Source organism: Mauremys reevesii, linkage group 18 (genome assembly GCF_016161935.1).
Source record: "Mauremys reevesii isolate NIE-2019 linkage group 18, ASM1616193v1, whole genome shotgun sequence".
Taxonomy (NCBI): Eukaryota; Metazoa; Chordata; order Testudines; family Geoemydidae; genus Mauremys; species Mauremys reevesii.
In genome coordinates, this window is record NC_052640.1 from 25,509,684 (window position 1) to 25,533,676 (window position 23,993).

At 48.1% G+C, this 23,993-nt stretch overlaps 1 protein-coding gene across 3 annotated transcripts in view; it reads left to right on the forward strand.

The window, feature by feature from the left end:
• Positions 1-5,967, forward strand: part of TBX3 (T-box transcription factor 3) — a 117,012-nt gene extending 111,045 nt beyond the window's left edge. For 2 of the 3 annotated variants that reach the window (XM_039504877.1, XM_039504876.1), the window contains 3 exons: positions 805-962; positions 2,147-2,817; positions 3,903-5,967. In XM_039504877.1, coding sequence (XP_039360811.1) covers positions 805-962; positions 2,147-2,817; positions 3,903-4,346 — 1,273 coding nt within the window. In that variant the 3' untranslated portion in view covers positions 4,347-5,967. The remainder of the gene's footprint in view (positions 1-804; positions 963-2,146; positions 2,818-3,902) is intronic. The other variant, XM_039504878.1, reaches the window with a different exon arrangement.
• Positions 5,968-23,993: the final 18,026 nt, after the last annotated feature.

The following is a 23,993-nucleotide window of genomic DNA, read 5'->3' on the forward strand; positions in this document are numbered from 1 at the left end:
GTCCAGGACTTTTTTTTATTATTATTTCTGTAAAATAGGAGTAGTTCATATTTTATATAGAAGCACACAAAGCATTTTTATTCTGGCAACAGGCTTGTTTTAATGTCCTAACAGAGAGGCTTTTTATTTAACGGGGGAGGTGGTATTTTATCAATTTCCGATCCATTTTCAAGATGAAAAATATTGGTTCTTTAACCCTTCCTCCCGTCCGCCCCCCCCCCCAGCAGAGTGTGAAAACAAAACCCACAGTGAAGCCACAAGACGGAAATTATTTCTAATTTCTCTCTAAATATAAATAGATTTCACTCCGGGTTAATTGTTGGTGAAAAGATTACATAAAGTACCTAGCAAAATAACCACTTCCTAGCAATCTTAGCAACCATTAAGATGCCTGAGATCCCAGGAACATGCTAACATTTTAAAAGCAAATCGCTTGGGAATTATTATTTTTTTTCCTCCTCATTTATTTAATACTCTGCCCTCGCTAAGTACTGATGCTAACCGCTTCCAAGAATCTCTTCTCATTAGCAGACAATCCGGAGCGTTTTAATTCTGCCTGGAAAAAAATGTCTTCCTCCCTTGAACCCTGATCCGTAATAAATGTGACCCGATCCCCACCAAACACACGGGGAAAAGAATCTGAAATGTACAAAGTCATTATTCGTGCAAAGATTCCGTGGCCCCCATCCCGCTGCGCAGCCAGAAGGGGGTGGTGGGGTGCAGCCGGGCAGCTGGGCTAGTTATCAGCTTAACTGAAGTGCTGGGTGAGCGAAGAAGCCCCCTGAAGAGGTGCTGTCCCCGCAGAAAGCAGCTGACCTTGCAGTCCATGCGAGCTTATGACGAGCGGCAGAAAAAGGAGAACGGCACCTCGGATGAGTCCTCCAGCGAGCAGACGGCCTTTAAGTGCTTCGCTCAGTCCTCATCCCCCGCCGTGTCTGCGGTGGGCACGTCCAATCTGAAAGGTGAGGTTCGCTCCCCGCACGCACCTTCGAGATCCCGACGCCGGAGACCGTCTCCGGGTTTGTTTTTTCGCTTTTGGCGTGAAGGAGAAGTTTCGCTCCTGGCCAAACTTCTGGCTACAGCGAAGCAGATGATTTTGAACATGCATCCGCTAAAGGCTCTTTAGATATACAGACCCGCTTCTCTTCCCCACCCCTCCCTCGCTTTTTTTCTGCTGCTGTGCGTTGAATTTCTCTCTCTCTTTTTTTTTCCCTTCCCTCTCCCTGTGGTTCAGAAAGGAGCCAGCCCCGAGTCAAGGGAGCAAAGGCAGACCACGGGGCAAAAGTTCAAAACTGGAGCCAGGCCATTAATATTCATGTTTCAATCTGTTATTAAAGGCAGGCTCCTTCCCCGGCCCCCTTTATAAAATCCTACTTTCTTGCAGAAAAATCGCGGTGGATTTATCGTTCCTCCCCTTTTCTTGGCGGTGGTGTTGAAATCTTCCTTGGACTTTCTGTTTTGTCGGCCAAAACGTTGGATTTCTTTTTCAATTCTCTCCCCTGCCCAATTTTATTTTATTTATTCTGTGGTTTAAAGTCGTGCAGAGGTGGAGGTGGGAGGGGATCTGAAAAACAGACTCGATCTTAACACCTGGAGGTTGCACTTAGGTTAGGAGATAAAATACCCAGGAATCTGATGCAGGGCCAGGAGGGGTGGGGGTGGGGGATAGGAGAGAAGGAGTTTGTTCAAAGCCTGCAGCGGGTTTCCTGTCTTTAAACAGGAAAAAAAAAGTCTGAAAGCTGCAGAAAGTGATTTAGAAACCAAGAAAGATCCCATAACGTTATTTTTAAATCCCTTGTTTAATTACATAGGAAAATGAGGATTTTGCTTGGTATACACACACAATGCGCCCACGACCTGCTCCGAGTTCCAGTACAGATTTAGGTGGCAGCTAATTCGGATTTACCCCGGTGTAACTGACTGGCCGAGGCACGTTCAGTCTGGGGTAGTTTGCCATACACACGTGTATGTGATTCCTCTGCTGATTGGAGTGGAAGGATTCGCTGTGGTTTGAGTTCAGGCTTGCAGGGAATATTTCCCCAGCCCTAGGACAGGGGAGCGCCCAGAGAGGTGCTGCCTGGCAGGGCGCAGGGCTCTGCAGCCAGGGCCACGATTGTGCAATAGCGCCCGCTGCTTTGCCTTTCAGACCTGTGCCCCAGCGAGGCGGAGAGCGACGCGGAGAGCAAAGATGAGCAGCAGCTGCCCGGTGACTCCGGCAAGATCAGCACCACCACGGCGGCGGCGGAAGACCCCCGGGAGAAGGGTGGCAGCCCGGCCAAAGCGCCCTTCTTCTCCCCCGAGGCGGCGGCCGGCAAGAGCAGGGAAGGCCCCAGCCGGACTGAGAAAGCCCCCCCTGACTCCAGGCACAGCCCAGCCACCATCTCCTCCAGCACCAGAGGCCTGGGCAGCGAGGAACTCAAAAGCCCCCTCAGGGACGCCCCGAAGGTGGATGAGTCCCGGCTGCTGAGCAAGGAGCCCTTCGCCCCGCTCACGGTTCAGACGGACAGCGCCGCGCACCTGAGCCAGGGTCCCCTGCAGAACCTCGGCTTCCCCCACGGCTTGGCCGGCCAGCAGTTCTTCAACCCCCTGGGCAACGGGCACCCGCTGCTGCTGCACCCCAGCCAGTTCGCCATGGGGGGAGCCTTCTCCAGCATGGCCGCCGGCATGGGCCCCTTGCTGGCCACCGTGTCCGGGGCATCGGCCGGGGTCAGCGGACTGGAAAGCACTGTCATGGCCACAGCAGCGGCTCAAGGACTTTCTGGGGCGTCGGCAGCTGCGCTACCGTTTCATCTCCAGCAGCACGTCCTGGCCTCTCAGGTACCCGCCAGGCCTGCCCTTCCTAACTCTGGCACCCACAGGGTGCTGCTGGGCTGGGATTCCTTTCCCTCCAACGCGGCTGCGATGCCTCCTCTGCCCGAGGGGTCTGAGACGCCTTTCGTTTACACTGGGTTCTGGCTTCTGATTTACACCCGTGCAACTAAGAACAGAGTCAGAACCACCCCCCTGCCCCCCCCCACCGGTAGGGAGCGGTTTTACAAAACTGCAACGGGTAGAAAGCACCAGCTTGTATAAAAGTTAACCTAGGATAGAAAACTGGGAGGGGGGGTCTTTGTTTTTCTTTTAGTCTTTCATTTTTATCCCCCCCCCGGGAAAGTTGTGTACAGTGTGTTTGATCTAGAGCTGGTTCCCTTCCAAGCTCTGTGACTACCTTACTTTAAATAATCCCTACTAACCTCCAGTTTGACGTGTTAAAGAAGCACAGTGAATTTGGTGATCTGAAGGGTGGGGGAATTCGGTGCTATTTGAAATTCATCAGTCAGCGATGAGAGAGACTGTAGTAGGGCTCTCAACAGTGAAATAAAGAAAAGGTTGGGTAGAAAAAAAAAGGAGGGGGGAGAATCTCCACTAATTTCCATTAGGGCCCATGGTCTCTCTTGTATCTACAGGCCCACAGTTTTCAAACTTTGGGTGCCTGAACTTCAGCACTCGCATTCCTGTGTAAATAGCCTGATTTTCAGAGGCCTCGGGCCCAGTGGTTTGAATGGGTGATCAGCACCTTTTGTGGAAAGCCTGGGAGGTGTTTCCAAATGCATTGAAGTGACTCCACTTTGGGGCTTGCAAACGGTGGCCTGGCTATGCCCTGCCCTGCCCTGATCTGCTCTGGGTGTAAATTCTCACACTCCCAGCGGCTCTGCCTTTGACATGCAGGCCGGTGTGTGTGTCTCCTGTTCCATAAAACAGACCCCAACGCTCCCCAGCCGGGGGGGGGGGGCGGGGGGATGATTTGTGGCGAGCTGAGGGAGCGGTGTGTTTTCTCTCTGGGCTGCATGGGAAAACATGGACCACGGGTGAAAAACCACTGACCCCCCCCTCCCCCTTTGCTTCTGTTTTTCTTTTCGCAGGGCCTGGCCATGTCTCCCTTCGGAAGTCTCTTTCCATACCCGTACACCTACATGGCAGCTGCAGCCGCCGCCTCCTCCGCAGCCAGCAGCTCCGTGCACCGGCACCCCTTCCTCAGCGCCGTCCGCCCTCGGCTGAGGTACAGCCCCTACTCCATCCCCGTGCCCCTGCCGGACAGCAGCAGCCTGCTGAGCACCGCCCTGCCCAGCGGGGCCAGCAGCACCGGGGAGGGCAAAGCGAGCAACCTGGCAGCTAGCCCCGCTTCAGTAGCCTTGGACTCTGGCTCGGAACTCAACAGCCGGTCCTCCACCCTCTCCTCGGGCTCCGTGTCCCTGTCGCCCAAACTCTGTTCTGAGAAGGAAGCGACCAGCGAACTGCAGAACATCCAGCGCCTAGTGAGTGGACTTGAATCCAAGCAAGACAGATCCAGGAGTGGGTCTCCTTAATATTGTCCCCTCGCCACTGCACCCCGTTCCGCTCCAGGGGCGGGAGGGGGGGAGAGTGGGTTAACACGGGGGGGGTCCCCTCTATTGTCTCATTTCAAATCACTCTGGCAGTGCACTTTGTTTGAAGGAAGCTTTCTGCGGTCCGCGGTGGCTTATCAGCAAAACGTATCTGGAAACGGGCGAAGGAGAAGGGGTGGGGGCCTGGAGGTGGAAGAGCTGGTTTGAAAGCTGCTATCAAAGCTCATGCTGATCACAAGCAATGACATGTGGGCCAGAGAGGGGGTTGTGTGGGTGGTGGTGATTTCTTTTCTTCAATGTGTAAAGCAAGCAAACAAACATATGGATTCAAAATAAAGTAAGACAAGTGATTTTTTTTCTAAAAAAGGTGTAAGTAACTTGCATATCAGTTCTTTCAATATTGTTTTTTTGGGGGCTGGGTTATCAAATATAGCTCTTGTTAGCCTATATTAAGGGAAGCTGTGTCTTTTGACATATTCTTGTGATGTCTCAAAGCCACTTTATGGCTTTTTGCATGTTCCATAGTAGTCCGCTTTGGGGGGGGGGTTGTTTTATTTTTGGATGCTTGTTAAAAATCCCAGGGATAAAATTAAAAAAAAACAAATAAAAATATGATCCTTACCCCTTTCTTCCCACCCTCCCCCTTTGTAGCAACAAAAATAAAAAAATGTAGCTGGAAAGGGAAAAAAAATATTTTATCTAAAAACCTCTGTAGCTTGATTGTAGGTTTCCTACAGCTTTTCCTCCTTTACTGTATATGCAATAACAAGGTTTAAACATAATGAGAAGAAAAAAGTGGACACTATTATTAAAACAAAGTATTTATGTAATTATTTGATAACTTGTAAATAAGTGGAATATGAATACTCAAAATTAAACTTTAATTTATTGACAGTGTACATATCTCTGTAAATATGACTGCAGCTGTTTTTTTCTGTTTTGTTTTAGTCATTTTCCAGTTCATACTTCCTTTAAAAATACACCTAAAACCAACAAACCAACCAAATCTATACCCCAATGATAAGTGTTCACTTTTATTTTGGTTCACCACCATGCAAACACTTAACTGATTTTTTTTTAAAAAGAGCTGAATGCAAAAGAAAAAGAAGAAAAAAAATCAATGAACTTAAAAAAGAGTGAAAGAAATGTGCCATTGTAGCGGTTAACCCTTGTTTTTCAGTGTTAAAAGTGCTACCCCCAGTATAAAATTTCAAAAAAATAAATAAATCATAAAATGACAACACACTTCTCCAGTGACTTGAAAGGGAAAAGAGAGAGAGAGATGAAGAATCTAGGTTTTTCTTTACTTTAAAAAATATATTATTTTCCAATTCCCTTGGTGTGTCAAAATCACAATGGATTTTTACTACTGTTATGCTTATTGTTGTCTTTGTTTGAGTGGGTGCATATTTTAATGGCTTGAAAGTCAGGTGCTCAGAGCTGGTTAAAAGAAAAATGAAGGTATACTTTGTGTTATATAATTGTCAAGAAGTTCTTGGATTTTATGTAATTCCTCCCCCCCCCTTTTAAAAGTCACTGAAGTTTCAATAAATTTTTATTGAAATGTCTTTGGGACTCTTGTGAAATGCCTTAATAGAAACGCTCCTAAAACTTGAACTGGAGGGAGAAGAGAGGGGTTTTTAAAATATGGCCTTTTCTGTCTCTCTGTTTCTTGCTCTATATCAAAACTAAGATCTTCCATGTGAAATGAGTTGAGAAGGATCTCGTTTAAATCAAACAGTAAAGAGAAGGATAACTTGCAATGCTCCTGGGAAAATACAAGTTTTAACCAAACTGTTTAATAATACCCTTTTTTTTCTTCTTTTTCTTTTAAAAAAGTGGATTCATATGCAACACAGTCAAGTTTTTTAATGGAAAAATATTAAGTGACATTTGAAAAGTTAATGAGAATGGCTCAGCTTTGCTTTTATCCATCATAAATTAATAAAGCAAAAGTGAAGAATTAGAGAATAGATCTGTTAAAATTTAATGCAAAGGCCTCCTCAAAAGTTTGCAGGCAAAGTGCTTATAATGTGGTGTGGTATTACTATTTTATTTCCTTCTGTCTGTTTTTCGGAGTAGGATAATTCTAAATTTGCACTGAAAACACATTTTTCTTCCTCCAACTTGTCCTGTTTTTATGGTTGTAATAATAATACTAAAGACATATAAAACGGCTGTAGCAGGAACACAAATTCGGTATTTAATAATTGGGTTTAGATTCTAGTTGCCTACCCCCACCAGGCCTTGGAGGTTATAAGAATAGAAATAAAGAAAATTGGCACCAGCTCTCTGTACATTTGCCAACTCCTTGATCACATTCTCAAGCAGTATATATATATTTTTCCTTGTTAAAAAGATTTTTTTTAACAGTTAGTGGCCCATATATTGGAAAGTGATTCATCTCCAGCCAGTAATAAATATTATAAGGATCCATTTCCAGGCTGTATCCTGTTTTATTCTCCCTCCTCCGCCCTGCAAGGCCTCTGAATTGAGTGGTTTGTAGATAAACAGAGGTCCAGTTGGTGAAAGTGGATATATACAGAGCAATCTTCTACAGCCCTATTAAAATCCCTTTGTAATGGGCACTTGGACGCTTCCCTTAAGGAGAACTGCTGCTGAAAACGTCATGCAAAAGAAGGGGGTTAGTCCCACTTTGGGGTTCATTTGATCCGATCTTCGGTTCATGGAGAGTTTTGGCGAGAAAAGGGACATTTCATCTTATTTGAACCCCAATAAAACATTTTTGCTTCTTTATAGCACAGGAAAGACAGCACAATGTTAACGAGTCCAACTGTTGACTTTTCTGTACTTTCTCCTGTACTTAGTAGAGGAAAGAAAGTTGACGGGAGTTTTAGGAACAGTAACACACATAGCTCTATGCAGACACAAAGCCATTAACAAGCACACACTACACAAGCGCTGTATAGACACCCTCCATATTGCACACACATCCACACGCTGCAAACATATGCACACGCGCACACACACTGCTTACACATACATATTGCACTTACACACACAAATTCCTCGCAGAGCTGTCTCCAGTCGATCATTTACTGGATGGTGTTTTCTGGTATTTGACAGCGGGAAGGATGGGCTTGTTTTAAACCACTGCGTGTTAAATTTTGATGGCTCAGTCGGCACCCACGGACGTTATTAAGGGACAGGAGCGAGCGCTTTTTTCCTTTGGGTGTCTTGCAAGCCCGTTGTGAGGACTAGTAAGAAATGTCAGTTCAATGATACATCACTTAGCTGGACTCTAAATCATAAACCCCCGCTCAGTTTCGGCCCAAATATTGCTGGGGAGAAAGGCCGTTGGCTGGGACGGGTTAGAGACCCAGAAGCTGTATGTTACCCGCACAGCTACTGCTGAAGAAACCTAAAGCAGCGTCTCTCCCCATTCCCGCTAGATGTTCCGGGCTATTAACGAGCTGCTCCTGACGTGTGCAATAATTGATGCATACAAAGTGTATTGGAAAAAAACATCCTTTTCGCCACGTGTGAACGTCTCGCGTCCGCCGAGGCGGGGGGTTAGAGGAGATGCGTGTAAAGGAACTTGAGTGCTCCCTCACCACAGAAGCGGTGTAAGAGTCATTTTACTTTGGGGCTGGTGGATTTTTGTTGCTTCGTGTTGTGCTGCCTGCTTGAGACGTGTTTTCAGGGAGAGGGTTTGGGGCGAAGAGGGAGCCTCGCTGTTGGATGGCTGCTGGAAAACAGTTGTTCCTGTCCGACCCCTTCCCCGCTGCCTCTGGGCTCATTGATTAGCGGATCGCCCCAAACGCCTCAATGGACCTGAGCTATCTAACTAGCCCTTAGCAAAATGGCAGGGTCCCGCTGGTGGCCCCATGAACGCGGGGGCGGGGGGGATCTTCAAACCTCACACCTGGAGCTCGCCCTCTTCCAATTCGGGCAAACTACGAGCCAGGCCCCACCAGGGAAGAGTTATGCACCCAGGTGTAAGTCTGACTTGCAAATGGCTTTATCTCCTGTGTATCTTATTTGTATATAGTAACGTTAATGAGTAACCATTGTGGCGCTTGTGGGTAGAGGTAAACGGCGCGCAATCTCGCTGGATTATCCTGTCTATTACTCACCTGGCGCCTGGGCTGATATCCCCAATGGTTTTATGGGATTGCCGGCTTGTGCAGGCGCCCTGCCTGGCGCTAGGGGAGCGTTTAGCGGGAGAGGAGCGCCCCCTATGCGAGCGCAAGGCGATAGGAGATAGCAGGAGCTCCTCTGACTTCGAGGAAGCCATCAGGCTTTTGCTAACCGGGGTTCGCTTCCTTCTCGGGCCAGGAAGCCCGCAGTGAAATTGCGGGTAGCTAGACGCAGCAGCCTTTGTACTGAGTCGTGTGGAACTGGGTGTCTGAACCCGAGGCACGGGACGGTGAAGTGATTTGAACGCCTACCGGGGACTGCTCTCCCCGGCGAGCTTTGCTTGATGGAGTGCAAAGCCGATGGGAAAGGCGGCCACGGGTCTGCCTCCCAGCCCACGCGTGACGCGAAGAAGAACCTCAAGGAGTTGCGCGCGCGCGCAATAAGGAGTAAACCACCCAGTGCGCAGCAGAGACGCAACTGTTTGCGATTTCCAGCCAGAGCTGCTTTGAAAATCAGCAGCCGGCTCTGACAGCGTCACTGGGGGTTTTCTCCCGGTGAACAATTTGTCCTGCTCGTTCTAGAGAGGGTCAGAATTAAAGGTCTTGGTGACCCGGAGAGCGCCAGAAGATCACCTGCCCTACACTCCTCCACCACGTGATTCTTTCTTTCTTTGCTTTCTGTCTTTCTTTTTCTCCCGACCCCCAAGAAAGGAAAGTGAGCCGTCATGTCCCCCTTGAATTCACACCCCTTTCGTTGTCCTGCCGCAGGCGACACCAGCTGTTCTGATTTTTCCACCAAGCAGCACACAAGTCAGCCAGTCCTCTCTCTCTCTCTCTCCCTTTTTGTCTTGAAGTTGCACGCGCTGTTCTTGCGGTCCCTGCCCGGTGGGTTCAGCCCACAAGATAACATTAGTTAATTATTTATCGATTACAAGTGACAATTTATTACACCCAAGCGGTTTTTCTCCTACAGATCCTATTAAAACCCTCCTCCCCCCACGCCCCTTCAGTGGAGCGGTTCCCTCCTGCTTGGAGTCCGCGCTCTGTACCGGCTTGTGCAACTAGTTGTGTTGTTGGCCTTTGCAGCTTCCAGTAACAGGCAACAGCTTCAAACCCACCAGCTGATATTCCATGTCCTGGCGCCCCTTGGTCGCTTTTTAAAAACGCATAGATACTCCCCTCCCTCCCCGCCCCATGCTAATACTGGCTTTTTCCTGCCAGAAATGGAATCTTCAGCCGTAATTTCATTTGTTCATTTGCCGCCTTGAACGATCAGAATAAAACAGGATACATGTCGCCTGAGGGGATCAAAGGGAGCTCCAGATTCTGTGCAAGGAAGGAAAATGTTTCCTTCATTACCGATTGTTCTTAAATGTCTTAAAAAGCAACGACCAAATGCAGTCTGTCCCTCTTCCACCTCCTCCCTCAACTTACTGCACCCTGGGCTGTAGCATTTCACGAGCTGTGCTACGGGGAAGTGACTAATAACACAGACACAAGTTTCGCGCAGCCTTGAAAAGTAATTATTTTCCATCTCAGAAAACAGGAGGATTAGTGCGCTTTCTACACCGGAGCCGTTGTGTTGTAAGAAACACAGAGACAGCCCATATATATCACACAGGCACAAAATAGCACTGAACATTGGCCGGCTAAACCCAAGCTCGTGAGTTCAATGCTTGAAAGGGCTACTTAGGGATCTGGGGCAAAATTCAGTACTTGGTCCTGCTAGTAAAGGCAGGGGGCTGGACTCCATGACTTTTCGGGGTCCCTTCCAGTTCTGTGGGATAGGTGTATCTCAAATGATCTTTTCTGTCTATCTTAAAGATCCATAGCGACAATCACTGATACATACCACAAATGTGAGATTGTGGTCAACAGAGTTATTTACTTTCTAAAGGTACTTGTACCAGTGTGGGCATATATCTATACCTATATATCAAGAATGCATGGGTGTGTCTCCATGTATATGTGTTTGTGTGTATGCACACACAGAGATATACACATGCTCCTATGTGTTGAGCTTAGCATTCAAGGTCAATCTGAGACTGGAAGCCCCTAATGCATATGTACAAGTGTGGTTATAAACAAATCACTACACACCCAGGCGGTGTGTACACAGTGTGTGAACACAGTGATGTGTTTAGATCTCTGCTGGTGGGAAAACAAAAGCGCCCTGTGCAATAACTGGGGCCAAAAGCCGCCTGAAGTGAATGGGGTTTTTTTGCACAAGGAAGGTGAATGGGCTTCATAACTGACATTGTCATGCAGCGATGCCCCGTGACACTGCTCAGAAAGGGAGCGCTGGGGATGGCCACATGCAACACGCTGGAACCCTCCGACCTTACGTGCCCATCACTGTGCCCCATGGGAAACCCTCCACTCCCCTCTCTAGCAGCGAAAGACAGAGACTCTCAGCATTGCCAAGCGGGGGAGGGCAAGTGGGGCAGTTTGCCCCAGGCCCCACCAGGGCCCCCAGGAGAATATTCTATAGTATTGCAACTTTTTTTTATGGAAGGGGCCCCCTGAATCCTCTGAGCAGCCCTGCAGGGTTTTGTTCTTTAGCCTGGGTGCACAGGACACCCCTTGCTCTGCCCCTGCCTTGCAGACACATGCTGCCAGGGGCGGAGATAACAGCGTCTGGAGAGGCCCAGGTGGGCGCTCGGGGAGCCGTACTCCGCTTTCTCTGGAAGTGGCGGGGTTGGCCGAAGCTTGGCTCCAGCCACGTGCAGCGCCTACTGTGGAAGTTTCTGCTCCGTGTCAGTCTCAGGGGAGAGATGTGGACGTTGCAGCTGGGGGCAGCTGTAAGTTTGTTCGTAGAATTAATTTAAGGGCGTTACGGACATGATCCGACGCAAGCTTTGTGACGGTTCTTTTACAATGACCATGGAGACACACAGACGTTCTCTTTCCCATGCACAGACGCCAAGACTACCACTCTTTAACCCCCCCCCACGGGAGCACACCCAAATATCTCCTCACACCCCGTTACACACAACGCCCCATACAACTCGCCCTTCCACCCTCTTCACGCCGGACCAGGAAAACAGGCATGAAAAGGGACAGTCCGAATCCTGCAGTGGGACGATCGGATCGATGTTCTCCCTCTGACCTAGCAACCCCTCGCTGCAGCCCAGACCTTCTTACATGGCTTGAGAGTTTAAAGAGCTCCCGGTCCCCCCTGAAGCCTTTGACTTCGGGGGTGGGGGTGGGGCGGGGGAGAGAAAGCCACTGGCTCATCAGAGAGCAGGACTGAAGCGAATTCGGCTTCTTTTTTTTCGACCGAGTCCCAAACTCCACACCTGCGCCGCCTAACCCCCCCCCCCCTTACAAGGGAACAACCAAGACCGGAAAGGCGTGTAAAAACATGGCGAGGATAAACTCGCTAGTGAGCTAGCAACGCAGGGCAGCCCTGCGACCCTTGCTCCGAGCCCTCCTGACACGAGGATTCTAATCCGGATTTGCACGCCTGCTCTTGACAAGAAGTCAATTCAGCTGCGGACAAGTGTCTCGAAGGGGCGCTTCCAGCTGTGTGGCTTCAGATTCTATTCAATGGGGACATTTTAGATGTTGCTAGAAACACAGATTAACAAGGGGGTAGAGGCAGGTGCTCACATTGGGAGGGCGTTAAGATTTTAACAGGCTCTCCGAATTCGCAAAAGCTCGATAATACTCCTGTATTTTTATCACACGTCCGTGCTGTTTACTCCTTGATTTAGAGCAACTGTGTTAATCCCCAGCACACACTTCATAACATAGAAGATCTAATTTCTTGCTGTTTTTTCATGCCAGTGAGATTCCCTCCTCCTTCTCGTGATATCCCTTCTCCCCAGTTCCCTTCTTGTTAGTTTAAGAGAAAATACTGTTCAAGCAATTTACAAAAATGAACTGAAATTCTTACAGCAGAAAGGGAAACAACCCTTGTCTAATGCAATTTGACTGGGGACAGAATTCCTGCTGAACTTGGGATCTTTCCTTGGAGTGGTTTCTCCTGCCTCCTTACCCCCCTTTTTGCAGGCGGCGGGCAGACCTTTTTGACATCTTGACTGGCATGGGATTGAAAAGTCTGTGATTGAAAACAAGCTGCTCCGAGACAGTAGGCTCCACTCTGCTGAGTGTTTCAATTGGGTTCCAAGACCATTTTGGAATACAAGAAGCAGCGCTCATTTGACTTCCTGATGAAATCTACAGTTAGGCGGTGTTTCTCCCTCTGTGTGTATATCTATCTATCTATCATTTAAATGCCATTTAAAGACAGAGCAATATTGATTGAGTCTGAGGACATTTGAGGTGTATGTTGCGTTTGGTTGGTTGTTTTTTGCTAGCTTCTTTGTTTGTTGCAAGTTTAAGTTCAGTTTTTGTTTTAAGTTTACAAATCCTCTCATTGCAAATTTAACCTGAAAGAAAAGGGATATTTTTGGGGTGAGAAAACCCCAAACAAACTCACTTTGGACACGTCCATTAAAAAAAAAACTAAATACATAAATGGAGATACACCCCAGCAGTATGGGCGGGGGGAACTCAGGGAAAAATACGGCTCCCCATTTTTGCTGAAGCGTTAATAAAATGCAGGACATTTGTTCTTATAAAGATCAGCTGCGACATTAGATCGCAGCCACTTGTAACGGGGAAGGGGAGGATTTGTTTAAGGCAGCAGTGTAAAGTTTTATAACATTTTTCTTTCAAGGAAGAGGCTATTTCTGAGCTGAATCGGTGTTGGCGCTATCGCCTGCAAAACAGCGTTTTCATCTGCCAAAGTCATAACGTGGACATTGAGGTTTGCAATCAGTTCTCTCGTTTACCTCCTTGGGCATTTAGCATTGCAATCAGGTCTGTCATGAATCCCCGCCCGGACAGGCTTCTTTCGGACTCAGCTCTGGTATTGCTTGTTTGCTTTGCGTTTCTTTAGAATTAGTTTTAAATGTGATTTGTTTAAAGAAAAAAGTCAGTGACTTTATTTGGAGGGTCACTTCACTTCCGCCCCGAGTCTCGGGTTAAACTAAAGATTTTTAAAAACATTTAAAATGCAAGAACTGATCATTAGTGTTTCCCCAAAGTTCTCCTCTCGGAAGAGTGAAAAGCGTGGTTTAACGGACGGCTACAGCTAAGTCTCACTTTAGGGCTGAAAGGGCTTCTGACCCATTCCACCCCTTACTATTTATTCGTCTCGCTGTCACAAGTCATCAGTCATTGAGGGGATTTTAACTTCACAACCGCATTGTTGTGTGTGTGTGTTTTTAACTATGACCGCTGATTTCTCCACATGACTCCAGCTGGAAAAGAGAAAAATACCCCGAGGTTTAGACACCCGTAGGAACACGTGTGAAACGATCCCCGATTCTGTAAAATTAGGACTAGATATTGGTTTGCATCAGGAATAATTTGCTCCGGGGAAAGTACAGAGTGGGGCTGGGATGAGGCTAACGCTACCCGGGTTTTAACAGAGGCAGTGCAGTTTTTCGGAGGGCCGAATAAACAGAAAGAAAGAGAGAAAGGAGCACTCACAGCTGAAGATTGTGGCTGAAATTGACCATGATGAAAAACGAGGGTGTGGGGGTGTGTGCGCGCACACACATTAAACTACGTTAACTGGCACGACATTAAAAACTTTGTGTTGTGTGTTGTTTATATAAGTAATACATATACAACTCCATGTTATCTAAGTAATATAACATGTAATATACTATCGTATGTATGATATGAGAAATACCTCACACTTCCCCTGTGTATATACACATATATATTATACATACACCGAGCTATAATATAGACACTTTGTAGATGTATACAGTACATGTAATATATACATATAAATACAGCTCATATTAAATATAAGATGTACACAAACACACACATCTATAATTATGTGTATATATAAAATAATACTCTTAGAGTGGGGTCAAAAATCTACCAACTATTTTACATACATCTTTAAACACTTCGTCTCCTGTCATTTCTCTTTTCCATCATGATCAAATTCAATCACAAAGTTCAGCCGTAAATGCCCTAAAATTCTCTCTCCATCTCCCTCCCTCCCCCCGCAGATTATTTAGCTGCAAAGCACCTTTACGTATGTTTGCCAGTTTAATACATCCCAGGCTAAACTCTCAGTGTCCCTCGCATTGCGATTCTCTGCTTCTTTCCGAGAAGCAGGCGTCATTTTTAGCCCCAGTTTATGATTAGTCTCCTCTCTGTTTAGCCCCTGGGGAGAAGCGCCGTTGTTGGCACTCATTCATTCGGTCGCTGATTTTTTCCCTTGATAATTGTTTAAATGAGGCTGGGTGGCGGATGGACGGAACCACCAAATACATATTTAAACCCTCCCCGACCCGTGGATGCAACTTCTACTGTCGGGAACTTCTCCGGGGTTGCTCGAATGCTTCGGAGCGATTTACTTGTGCAACCGTGACCGATTCCGAGCGAGCAGCTGTCCTGCCTTGCAGATAGTAATCCACAGGGTCAAGGATTCTGAGTAGCAATGTCGCCTGTTAATTAGGGGAAATAATTTTCGGGCCAATCTCTGACCAACTTGCACCCCAAGTCTGCATGTTTTGGGGTCCCAACCCCCCAGCGCCTTGTTTTTGCATTTCTTGATAATCTTCATAAATCAGTTCTGTCCATTGGACTCATGCTAGAACAGGGAGTAAATCAACATACCTGCCCGAAAGGGAAGGGGGGAATCGCAGTTCATGTGGAGTACAGTGCGGTGCGATGATTCAGTGCCCCGGCCTGGGCGGTCTAAACTGTTCTTGGAGTGCCATCTGCTGGCAGAGGCTTGTAAATTCAACTCCTTTGTCTTTGCAAAGAAGTGAGTTACACGCAGAAAATATAACAAAGAAAATTCACCCGACTCACTTGTCTGTTCTTGTCGCTCTGTAATTCACTTCTTCAGTCCCCCCCCCTGCAAAGATAACTGGCGTGAAAGATCTCCCCAAGTGTTACCCGATGATGGTAAACCGATGAAAACAACGTTGTGAGATTTCTTTGGTTATTAGAGCCAATTTCAAAGTGCTTTAGTTATAAAAATGAAATGAAACTGCGCGTTGTCCATAAATGAGGGGAAAGGATGGGCCTGTCTGACGTTCATAATTACACCCAATTTCTTTCTTTGGCTTGAGTAAATGTGTACAAGTGAGCTTAGCCGTATAGGCCTTGTTCAATACCCCATTGAAAGCAATGGTGAAGCTCTCAGTGATTTCAGTGGACTTTGGCTCTTTGGATGGAGGAAGAGTTTGGCCCTATATTTTTATAGACAAACTACAGAAATACTGTGTGTGCTTAGCTGTGCTCTAGTAGGAGGGAATTTTATAAAAATGGAAATCCCCCCTCTAAAGTTAACATTGGGTTAACCCACAGGTCAGTAAAGAACAAGTCGTTCTGATTTTCAAGTATTTTATCTTATTATAGTTTTATTGCTATATTATCCTCCCCCCCCCCCAGGAATCACTATTTCTCTCTGCGCCCCCCCACCCAGCTATTCTGCCTGAGAAGCAGAAATGTTGCAACCAAAGCTCCTGATCAATTTGCTGAGGGAGGCCACTCAAATGTGAGAACACGGATGTAAAAGGCGGAAGACTTCAGGGTAAACAATGGGAACGATACTGGTTGCATTTTGCCATGCAGTGGTCACCCATTGGGAAAGAAAGCCTTCTCCGTGAGAAGGAGGTCAGCTTCTCCTATGGAGCAGCCATGTATGTTTAACTGACCTATGGATCCCAGGCCCCAACCTCAACATTTCTGGAACAGTTGAGAGGTCCTAGTGACGCAGACAGGCAGAGGCTCTTCAGGCTCAGCAGAGATGGAAAATAAACTGCTGTCCTAGTTTCCAACTGTCCCTGATTATTCATCAGAAATTCCCATTGTCCTTTCTCAACCTGCTGTGCACTCTCATTAAGAGCTTGGAATCATGTCGATGCGCGTGAGTGCCAGGGCTGCTTTTGCAACCTCTGCAAGGATCAACATGCAGGGTTTCCGTGGCAGGTAATTCCTGCTATACAGCAGGCTGAAAGATTTATGAAGGAGTTAAATCCTGAGAGTTTCATGTTAATTCTTTTGGGGTGGGGCGTGGGGGGGGAAAGAATGATTGTCATGCTGCAGAATAGCAGATCTTGCCACAAACGTTTAGTGTAGCTGTGCAAACAGAGCTTTGGGGGAATTCACAACTAGATGGCCAGCAATTTTGCTGGAAGTAGAAGGATTAACTTGAGATGTATCAAAGTAACCACTCTTAATTCCTCGGGTGTTGGGTTTTGATCCAAATTGACAGGGGATATGCAGTCTGGAAAGCAAAGCAATTCCTTACATTTCTTAATGTGTTATCTAAAGTCCAGATCACTTTATGCTCAGCGAGGATGGCGCAATAGGCAAGGCAAAGTGTCAGAAAATGTGAAAGCGCATCTGCTCTTTCCACTTGGATAGCTGCTATCAGTTTGGATAATGGACATCCTGTTCAGATCCTTCGGGGGAATCTTTGGGACTCTGGGTTTCCACTAAAAGGGGACATGCTGATTTATTTATTGAATGATAGCCTGATTTGGGGAGTAATTGATTACTTGATGCCTTTTCTTCTCCGTCCTTTTAAATGACAGCTTTTCCAGCAAAATCCAGGAGAGAGAGAGAGAGAGGGAGAGAGAGGAATCTAGAAATAGTCTTTTAAAAATATGTTCACATCAGTTTGGTACACATTAAAGGGAGAGAGTGACAGAACTAGTGATAGCCAGACATAGTATGGAAAAGGCTTCAGATCTACTCCGCTTTGGCACCTTAATCCTGGCATGCAAGACCCCTCTGCTAGCCCAGTCCTGGGCCCCACACAGCGTTGCCAATGAACATTGGGTAACGTTTTCCAAAGGGACTTAGGAGCCTAAGTCCTGGCAGTGGCACTTAGGCACTTTTGAAAACGGTGCCCCTTATTCCTGATATACCGTCATATTATTCCTGATATTGCAGTCCTGGGCTCCTTCTAGGCACTTTATTCCTGACATGCAAGACCCATTTTTCCAGGCCTAGGCCTGGGCCCAGCCATGGCTCTATCACCAGGGGCGGCTCTACAAAGTAGGCTGCCCCAAGCAGCGCGGAGCGCTGCTCCGCCCTTCCCCAGTCCCGCGGCGGGTCCCCTCTTCCCGCGGCTCCGGCATCCTGGGGAGGGCGGCATTTGGCTCCGGTGGAGCTCCCGCCGGCATGCCTGTGGCAGGTCCACCGGAGCCCGGGACGAGCGGACCTGCCGCAGTCATGCCTGCGGGAGCTCAACCGGAGCCGCGGGAAGACGGGACCCGCCGCAGTCATGCCTGCGGCAGGTCCGCTCGTCCCGGGCTCCGGTGGACCTGCCGCAGGCATGCCGGCGGGAGCTCCACCGGGGCCAAATGCCGCCCTCCCCAGGACGCCGCCCCAAGCGGGCGCTTGGCCCGCTGGTGCCTAGAGCCGCCCCTGTCTATCACTATACCCTGATTTGCAACATATCCTTTTATTACAGGCTGCCCCACCAACCAGTGCACATCATTTTTGACCTGCACCAGCCTGGCCCTGACTAAAGACTGCTGGTCAGGCCAGTTTGTTTGATAGCTTTTGTCATATGGCCAAAGGGCCATTAGGGACCATAAGATGCATTTCTGACAAGCAATTGGCAACAGGGTTCGAACCCAGATCTGCAGCTGTGGTGGTTTAATGCTCTAACATCGAGCTTGCTTCCATCCTCTCTCTTCTCTTCCGTAACCCGTCTCCACACACTTGCTTTCTGTTCTGCAGGAGGCTAAAACTGTAACTTAATAAGCAGCCGGCCTGGTGTTGCTCCTCTGGTTGGTGACACCAAGCATTGTGCAGGTGTTGCCAGCTCCCTACAGGAGAGGTTGTTGAGATAGGCTGGCTCAGGACACAGACACCTGGTGTCACGCTGTCATACCCGAAACTGGATCTGAGCTGCATGGGAAACCAAGCTGATACGCAAGGCCCAGTTCATGGGATATTATATTGACCTAGTAGGAAACTGCTTCTCCAGCCCCACTGCAGGAGAATGAAGGCAGGAAGGGCATCTCCCCAGAGGAAGGGATCAAAGCTAGAGAGGTTTTCCAAAGCGAGGGAAGGGATGAAAATCCCATAGACTCTCTCTGGACTGTCACCCCAGCTGATCTAGTAACTTATCATGATATCAACCCCCATCATCGCTCTGCCTTTGCAACCACCTCCCTGAATGTCTCTAGACTTTCTCCCACGTTACCCTTTATTCATGGGAAAACGCCCTGATAAGATCCGTACAGCCATTGCCTCCTCTTCCTCCAGATCCCTCCTGCAGATGCAGATGCAGTCCTGCCATGACCCTTACAAAACCCAGCTTGCTCATTATGACTAGGCTGGGGGTGAGCTGGGACTCTCAGAGGCTCCTAGACTCTAAGGCAGGGGAGGGCAAACTTTTTGGCCTTTTGGCCTGAAGGCTGCGTCAGGTTTTGGAAATTGTATGGAGGGCCGGTTAGGGGAGGCTGTGCCTCCCCAAACAGACAGGCGTGGCCCGGCCCCTGCCCCCTATCCGACCCCCCCTGCTTCTTGCTCCCTGACAGCAGTAGGGAGAAGACTGCACAGATGAAGGGGGGGGGGGTTGTCTAGGGTGTTATCAGAAAGGCTGGGAGCCACCCTGAGAAATTGCCTCAGCCATCAATTGGGAAAAGCTGGTACTGTGGGGAGAGAGGAGTGTGCAGCTCCATGACAGATACTGGCAGACATGCAAAGGTAGGTGGCAGTCTCGGGGGCCAGTGGGAAATTATAAGAAACAGACCTTAGCTGCTTATCACAAGGGTCTTGGGCTGGGGCCCAGAGGAGAGGGTGTGCCTGAGTTCTCCTTGCATCCCCTAGCAGGAGGGGTCTTGGGAGTAAAGGTGCAAGGACCCTACATGGGGCCTGGTCTGTGGTCACTCAGGCTTTAGGTTTTTGTTTGGGCTCCAGACGTGGGTGAGGCTGCGACTGCCCCAGCTGGAGGGGTGAGGCACAAGAAGGAACAGACTAGGGGTTTCTGTGCCATGCTCCCCCATGAGGGGGGGGCACCCCAGCTGGTGACTGAACCTTCTATGGGTTGCGTAGTGCTAGCTGGGGGTGCAGAAGATGCAGTGGCTGAGATGGGTTGGCCTTTAAAACCCCATGGCTGGGGCCCAGAGGGGGTTGGGCTTTTCCCTGCGGGGGGGGGGGGGAGGGCACTGTGTTCAAATGCTTAAGAAATGCTGCTCCCATGGAACCATTTGCAGAAAGTGTGTTTTGAGTGGCTGTGTTCTCCAGGGGAGATGGGCAGCAGGACAGGTACTTTTCATCCCTGGGTCACCAGTTTAGGCCATCCCAGGGATGTAGAGAATGAAAACTGCTGACATCAGGTGGTTTTAATCCAATTCCTGGCAGACAAGTGTCCAGCTCCCAGAAATCTCCCTCTAATTTCCAGTGTTGTTGGAAGACTTGGCAGAGAGGCTGAGGAAAGTGAATTATCCTCTCCCCTCTACTCCACAGGTTGGCAATGAGGTCCTGCTGCTGGGCCTGCACTGGGGCTAAGACACTCAATCCTGCTGCCATGGAAACCTTCTACATCCATATCTGAGCACCCATATGGCCCCCATTCCCCTCACACCACCCCTGTGAAGCAGGGCAGCAGAGATGATCTGTGCCTGCCAATAGTGGGGGGATGTGCAGAGTGAGGGCAGCTGGCTTCAGCAGTGTTACTGAGCATGCTTAGTCCATATGAGCATGCTCATTAGAAGCCAAACTGGGGGGGGGGGAAAGCACCTGACTCCATGTGTGTCACATCTGCAGGGCAGCAGTTATCCCCATTGTACAGATGTGAAACTGAGGCATAGAGGAGTTCAGGTCACAAAGAGATCCTGCAGCAGAGCAGGGAAATGACCCCAGGTCTCCCAAATCCTAGACAAGCCCCCTAACTACTCATTGGGCCCTTCCTGTCATTGGGCGCAGGAGCCAGCACAAAAGGCTTGATCTTGCAATGGGCCAAGGCTGACTCCTGGAATGCTGAGCTCTCTCATCTTCCACTGACTCAAATGGGAATCAAGGGTGCTCAGCACCTTGCAAAATCGAGGGTGTCAATCATTCTTCAGGGCTGTCTCCCTGGCATGATCCAGTTCCCGTGCACTAAGGCCCCAACTCAGCAAAGCACTTCAGCACCCACTTAAGTCCTATTGAAGTCAACAGTCTGCCAGGCAGATCACTGAACTGGGGGCTCCGTGTGGGCACAGGGGTCTGCACAAGTGATGCTCTGTGCAAGGTCAGGGACCTTTGTTTGCCGGCTATGCTGCATTCTGAGGCACCCCTGCTTAGGCGTCATTCTCGCCAAGGTCACAAACCCTTTAAAGCCCTGAAGACTCCATTAAGTCTGCTGCACGTCCGTGTAACACGCTTCTTTCATCCTGCGCCAGGACGAGGGTGTATGCGGGGAGGGAGGGTGGCTGAAATTCTTATTTTTATCATTTCTCTAGCACGGCACTGCAGATGTCCACAGGGCTGTGCGACAGGTGAAATGTGTGGGCCAACAGTCCATGGCTGCAGCGGCTTATAGTCAAAAGGCAGGAACTGAGAATACGCAACAGAGCAAATATTGAATGGATTGCATGCTTCAGTCAGAATCTCTCTCTCACTCACACACTGTCAACGCTCCATGTTAATATGTCACTCACTTACAGCTATGCCAACAAAAATGTATCAGCCTTAATAGGCTGAGCGTATCTGAAGACAATTCTGTCCTTTTCCATACCACTAGCCAGGGAGTTTTGCAAACCTTCTCTGAGCCTATTTAGAAGCTTTTATTAAGGCCAAGAAAAGCCTTAGTGAGTTACCCATCTTCAAGATCAACAGTCATCTCCTTGCCTCTCTGTCCTGCCTCCCGCGCTCTGGCTGCTGCCTGGCTGGCTGCCATGACCCCTGTATGTATGACCAGAGTTGTCTCTGCAGTTGCAGACAGCGGCAGCAGCAGGGCGGGGGGGGGGGGGGGCAGAATAAAGAACCAAGGCTCCCTTGAACAGACATCAGTTAATGAGATGAGGGGCGGAAGCGGCTGAGTGTGTGGCAGATCATCTTGCCACAAAGAAAAGCAAAATAGAGCCCCTACGACTCTAAGTGCTGCCTGTGCTGTGTTTTCATTCTCTCTTCCTAGTGCGGGAGAAGTTGCTGGCAAGGCGGAAATCACCAAAGAATGCCTGGCTTATTATTCTGCTTCTGGGTTTGAGAGGGCCACTTTCAATTTAGGGCAGGTCACCCTAGACTGCTACTTCAGCCAGACCTCAGCATCTTGAGAAATTAATTAGGAAGAGGAAAGCTGCTGGGTTGGAGAGGAGGGGTGGGGGAGTTTCCACTCAAACCTTCAGGTCTGGCTGGTGCTAGAGATGTGAAAATCAACAAAATGAAGGCTGTGGTTTTCATCTGAACCTAAGGCCCAGATCCTGAAAGGTATTTTGGTGCCTAACTCCTGTGGCAGTTAAGCACGGAGGCCCAGATCTAGAAAGGTATTTAAGTGACTTAGGAGACTTTTGGTGGGACTTCAGTGCTTTTGAAAATTCCACCCTAAACATTTACCCTGAACCTGAACCCACTAAACTTTTGGGAGGTTCGAAAACATGTGGCCAACTTGGTCGTCTTTCTTTTCTCCCTTCCTTGCCCTGGGACCAGAAGAAGTGTCCTGATACAGCCTGTTCTTGGGACTGGGGGGAAATAGTTCCAGTCCAGTCAGAAATCTTGTAGGAAAACCCTGTTCTTATGTGAGTCCTGGGTGCAAAGACTGAGCACCACTATCCTGGCCCCACCCAGTGCTTCAGATGAGTCTCCCAAGAAATCAACACCTGGCTCTGACTGAACTGAAGCGAGACTGAAGTGAAAGGGAGTTTCAAGGAGCTCCTATTGTCTGATGTTGATGAACCCAAGCATTTATTTGGTTTCTGACATGGTGGTGGTTGTTTGCCAACACACTGATCTCTGCCTCCCTCAGTCATCAAGGCAATAACAGAGATGCGTTGTTTGTTGGTGGCAGCCTGGTTCCATAGCTAAGACACTGGTCTCAGGATGTGGTTCCTGGTTCTGCCATTGATCTGCGGTGTGACTTCATGTAAGTTACTTCCCTTCTGTGTACTGGTAAACGCTTCAGGGCCGGATCTGTCTGAGTATGTGTTGGTACAGCACTGTCAAAGTCAGACTCAGGACTCAGTTTGTCAGACCACTCTGTTTTATTAGCAAAGCGCTCTGCCAATACACCCAGATAGCTTGAGTCCCATGCAAGGCTTAAGCTACTTTATTTATACAGATAAAAAGGGTGCAAACTTAACAAGATAACAAAGCGAACAGAACTGATAAGTTTACCTGGGGCTAGACACACACATCTTATTTCCTTATTAACTCTTACCGATCTCCTGCTAATATCCCACCATTAGCTTAAGTGGACCCATTGTTCCATACCTTAATGTTTCTCTTCCTGACAACTTTATCTCAACATTCCTCATTTTTGCTTAAAGGAACATACAGTATTTCTTTAATCCAACATTTTTATTAAGATATTTAAAAAAAGTTTCTGGTGATCAGGGAATAACGTAGAGATATTGAGGGGGTGCGAAGTTTGGTTTAAGATCGGGTGGTGTAAGGAATACATAATCAGCAATAGCCCCGATTAGGGGGTAAAAGGTTAACAGGTCAACGTACAGACACTGAGATATGAGGGTATGTTCATATGATGGCTATGTTCAGGTGTGGCATATAACGAGTGGATACAATGATGAGGATGGATTGACCCTCATTTGGTGAGATGTAAGGTTCAGTGAGCTTATGGTTCCGGTTCTATTACATCATCCCATTGGCCTCAGGTTCATATCTGGTGTTTATTCAAGACTTTGGTCTTGCTCATTAAGTCATTCATTGGGTGAGGGGGTTAGTCTAATGATCCCAGCTGGCCTTAAACTCTTTGAATCTATAGATCATCTAGTCCAACCTCCTGCATATCACAGGCCATTAAATTTTACCCAGTTGCATTGAGCCCAATAACTTGTGTTTTGGCTAAAGGATGTCTCCCAGAAAGGCATCCAGTCTTGAGCAGAAGACAGCAAGGCAGAGAATCCACCTCTTCCCTTGGTAGTTTATTCCAACACTTAATCATCTTCCCAGTGAAAATGTGCATCTCATTTCTAATTTGAGTGTCTGGCTTTAGATTCCAACAACTAGCTTCTGTTCTCCTTTCTCAACTATGTTAGAGTCCTTTTAACACCCAGCATTTTCTCTCGGAGAAGGCATTTAGACCCTGTACACAAGTCCCCGTCTTCCCCCTTCTTCCCCCCTCAGTCGTCTTTTTGGTAAGTTGAACAGAGTTCTTTACATCTCTTACAGTAAGGCATATTCTCCAGTCTCAAATAATTTTTGTGGCACTTTTCTGCACTCTCTCCAATTTTTCAACCTTCTTTTTAAAATGTGGACTCCAGAACTGGGCGGTGTAGTCACCAGTGACACATACAGAGGTAAAATCACCTCCCCAGGCCTACTCACTACTCCCATGTTGATCCATCAAAGGATCATGTTA